The 4,289-nt window shown below is 43.0% G+C and overlaps 1 protein-coding gene across 1 annotated transcript; it reads right to left on the bottom strand.

Annotated features, from left to right (window-relative positions):
• Positions 1-379: 379 nt before the first annotated feature.
• On the bottom strand, positions 380-3,853 carry LOC119349947 (MDIS1-interacting receptor like kinase 2-like). Its single transcript, XM_037618030.1, has 6 exons — positions 3,151-3,853; positions 2,761-3,063; positions 2,323-2,688; positions 1,298-2,034; positions 856-1,129; positions 380-768 (listed from the first exon to the last, which is right to left on the bottom strand). The coding sequence occupies exons 1-6, from the start codon at positions 3,851-3,853 to the stop codon at positions 416-418; spliced, it is 2,736 nt and encodes a 911-aa protein (XP_037473927.1). The 3' UTR covers positions 380-415.
• Positions 3,854-4,289: the final 436 nt, after the last annotated feature.

Raw genomic sequence — 4,289 nt, 5'->3', positions numbered from 1 at the left:
GCTGCGTAAAATGTTGCAGCTTTTCTGCTTTGTTCTCCTCTTTATTTAAACAGATCATTAGCTGAACTAACTAACAAAACGATATTAATTTTGTGCCATGACCAAGCTTCACGGACGTTCCATCCCATGACCCTTGACCATGCCTCAAGTTCTAAGCCACTACGGTCGGTACTCGTCCCATCCTACGAGGCGATCGTAACAGCATGCAGCTACTGACCTGGCCATGTCATGAACAGGCTCACGTTGCATGGACCGGTCATTATTTTTCCTAGAAATAAAACCTACAAGCTGACACGACTGGATTGCATACTTCAACATATATAGGTGGCATATGAGTGACTTGAGGCAAAACGGAAACCTAAATCGGCTTTTGCTACAATATACCCTGGCTTCTCACTAGAATTCGGATCATACATCAGTATTCCATTACTTGCTGTAATGTAATTGTGCTGAAAGGCACATGATAGGAACCAGAAGCAGGTCGCCGGATGAGTGTTTGGTATGCCTCCCGCATGGTTGGCCTTGCTTGTGGAGAAGATTGCAAGCAAGAGAAGGCCAGCTTGATTAGAAGAGCTAAACTATTCTCTTCTGTTGTTGGTGTAGTTAGGCGTTGGTCCAGAATATCTTTTACTAGTATAGCTTGTTCTCCATTTAACAAACTACTGTCTAATAGATCCCTTGGATGCTTCCCCATCACTAGCTCTAGCGCAACCACACCAAAGCTATAAACATCACATTTTTCCGTCACAACAGATGTGTATGATAGCTCTGCACCAAATCAAAACATTACAATTAGGAACAAATAGATCGAGGCAAATGCTTCTGGTGTGAGAAGAAATATTTACTAGCACATACCAGGAGCTATGTAGCCACACGTTCCTGCTAGTGCACTCCAGTTTGATGAATCGGACTTAAGAATCCTTGCCGTGCCAAAATCTGAGATATAACCCTTGAAGGATGTATCAAGTAAAATGTTGTTGCTTGTGATATCTCGATGGATTATAGGTGGACTACATTCGTGGTGCAAATAGGATATTGCTTGAGCCACATCATTTGCAAGAACAATTCTTTTCTCCCAATTAAATTCCTTTGCTAGCTCCTCATTTTCCAATGTCTTGTGGAGGCTTCCCTGCTGAATGAACTCGTAGACGAGAAACTTATACACTGTATGGGAGCAGAATCCATACATTTTGACAATGCTTCGTTGTCGGATCTGTGATAAAATTTTCATTTCACTGCGAAATCTTCTTTCATCATCCAACTCTTCTTCGGTCTGATGAAGCTTCTTCACAGCAACCAGCTGCCCGTCTTGAAGTTGTGCCTTGTAGACTTTGCCGTATCCTCCTGTTCCAATGATGTACTTATCATCGAAGTCTTCTGTTGCCCTTACAATATCGTCAAATGCTAATCTTCCATCAAAATTCCAAACAGAGAATAGGTCCCTTCCTTCAGAAGTAGCACTTTCTTGTGGTTTTCTCTTGTTAAATCTAAGCATTATTATGACAACAATTGTAGCAACAATGATGAAACCCAACACAAGCACAACTGGCAAAAGCAGATGCCGTTTATGTTGACCAGATGCTAGAGTTGAATAACAAGGTGGAAGACCAGAGAGATTACCACACAGACCTCTATTGGGAAGAAACCAACTTGCCGAAGCATTGTGGAGTAGCCGTGCTGTTGGGACCGGTCCTTCCAATTTGTTGTAGGACACGTGAAGTGTTGAAAGGCTCACCATGCTTACAAAGGAGGAGGGAATGCTGCCACTGAACTGATTATGTGATAAATTCAGAAGTTCTAGCATCTGCAACTTCCCAAGTTGATGTGGCAACACTCCACTAAGGTTATTGTTGCTTACATCTAACATGATCTGCAGGCTTGCTAAATTTCCAATCGCACCAGGAAAATTCCCACTGAAGTTGTTGTTGTTGATCTTCAAGGACTGTAGTTTCGTGTAGGCCCCTAGTTCCTTAGGTATTGATCCACTCAGTCTGTTCCCAGATATATCAAGGTATCCTAGATTGCTTAGCTTTTCTATCTGTGTAGGTATGGATCCAGATAATTGGTTTGATGACAAGTTCAGTCCATATAGGTTTGCTAAAGTGTAGATTTCTGGTGGAATCTCACCACTCAGATGATTAGAGTCGAGTCTTAGTTCTTCTTGTCTGGACAATTTTGAAAGGATTGGAGGTATGGAACCAGTGAACATATTTTTTTGGAGACGTAGTACCGTTAGTTGGGTACATGCACCTAAACTTTGTGGGATCTGCCCATAGAGTCTAGTCGATGACAAGATCATCCATATGAGGTGTGGATACACACCGAAATCCTGAGATATATCTCCTGTTAGTTGGGTTTTCTGAAGGATAATTTTAACCAAACTCGTGCATGTCTTTAAACTCCTTGGAATGGGTCCACTGAACATATTATAATGAACAGTGAGATGTTGAAGTCTCCCACCTGAACATATATTTGCGGGTAAAGGTCCTGAAAGTGAGTTGTTAGACACCTCAAATTCAACAAGGTTGATGAGACCTCCTAGCTCTTTAGGAAGAGAACCTGATAATTTGTTATCAAAGAGTTTTATTGATTGGATGCTTTGCAACTTCCCAAAAGTTTTTGGTATTGAACCTATAATTTGGTTCTGAGGCAAGGATAAATATTTTAGGTTTATCAGATTGCCAATTTCTTGGGGGATGGAACCGCTTATCTGATTTACAGCGAGGGCAAGTCGTACTAGCTTGGTTATATTTCCTAAGCTGCCGGGAATAGAGCCAGATATTTGGTTCTCATCCAATTCTAAATCCTGGAGATTTAGCAAGTAGCCCAATTCTAAAGGTATTGGGCCTGTAATTTGATTTCTATAGAGAACAAGTAGATTGAGCATAGTGAGGTTCCCTAGTTCTGGGGGTATTGAACCAGTTATTTGATTTGTGCAGAGAGCAAGTTGGCTTAGCATGGTGAGGTTGCCTAGTTCTGGTGGTATTAGACCTGTGATTTGATTTTCATGGAGAAAAAGTCGGTTCATCTTAGTGAGATTGCTTATGGAGATTGGAATTGGACCTGAAAAATCATTTGAACTAAGATCAAGACTTCGTAGATGGACTAGCGTACCTAGTTCTTGGGGTATAGGCCCTGAAAGTTGATTACCATACATGTCCAAAACCTTCAGTTGGGTCATATTTCCAATGCTTTTTGGTATCATGCCGCTTATGTTGTTGCTGCTTAGCTGCAAAAGTTGTAGGTTGACAAGCCTTCCAATCTCCTTAGGAATGGGACCTGATATCATGTTTTGGTGAAAGACAAGTTCAGTTAACATTGTTAGATTACCCAGAGACGCAGGGATATGTCCCGTGAGTCTGTTGAATGAGAGAGCAAGCAACTTGAGACTTTGCAGGTCACCAATCTCATGAGGAATTTTCCCTGTGAATTGGTTCTGCTGAAGGGTAAGTTTCAAAAGTGTAGACAGGGAGCTGATACTAGCGGGTAGTGCACCATGGAGACTGTTGTTGTGAAGGTCAATATATGTGAGGAATGGAAGAGATGAGAAGTTGAGCTCACCAAGCTGGCCATGGATGCCAGCATTTGGCAGGGAGATATTGGTCACCACCCAGGGCATGCGGCGGCCATGTCGAACAGCCGTGCACATGATGCCCGTCCAGTTACAGGGGCTGGTGTTTTGCTGCCAAGAACTCATCTGCAGCAGTGGGCTTGCAAGTGTTGCTTTCCAGTGGAGGAGGGCCATGTGTTGAGACCTCAGAGAGATCCCTCCATGGCGCACAGCATGTGCTTCTTGCTGTGGAAGGAGGCATGGCAGCATGAGCACCATGCAGAGGTAGAACAAAGGTCCCATTTTTCTGCCTAGTGTTTGCATGCTGTGTTTGGTTGGAGGATGTGATTTAGTAGACGTTGCTATACTATTCATACATAAATAGTGTTGTATGAGGTACTGAGTGAACAGAACACACCTTTGCCAGCTCCTACCGGGCAACCTGTTTTTCTTCAAGTCTTGAGTGTTGCCATCTTTGCTTGCTGGATGCCAATTAGCTCTTTGTTTGGACCGCATGTCGTGCTGGAAGTCATGTATTTGAGGAAACACGCGACAATCGCTGCAGCTTTTGTGGAAATCAAGGCCTATACAAACCAAGCAGCATCTTCACCACACAAGTTGAAGCAAGAAAAACAATCCAAGCTCAGGTGGGTGCCAATTAATCCCGCAGAGGAACGTAGACAGGCACCTAACCTAGCTGAAACAAGTCTTGTTGGAAGTCCGCGGGAAAATGAGGCAG

Source organism: Triticum dicoccoides, chromosome 1B, assembly GCF_002162155.2.
Source record: "Triticum dicoccoides isolate Atlit2015 ecotype Zavitan chromosome 1B, WEW_v2.0, whole genome shotgun sequence".
Taxonomy (NCBI): Eukaryota; Viridiplantae; Streptophyta; class Magnoliopsida; order Poales; family Poaceae; genus Triticum; species Triticum dicoccoides.
This window is presented reverse-complemented; position numbering and strand designations above follow the sequence as displayed.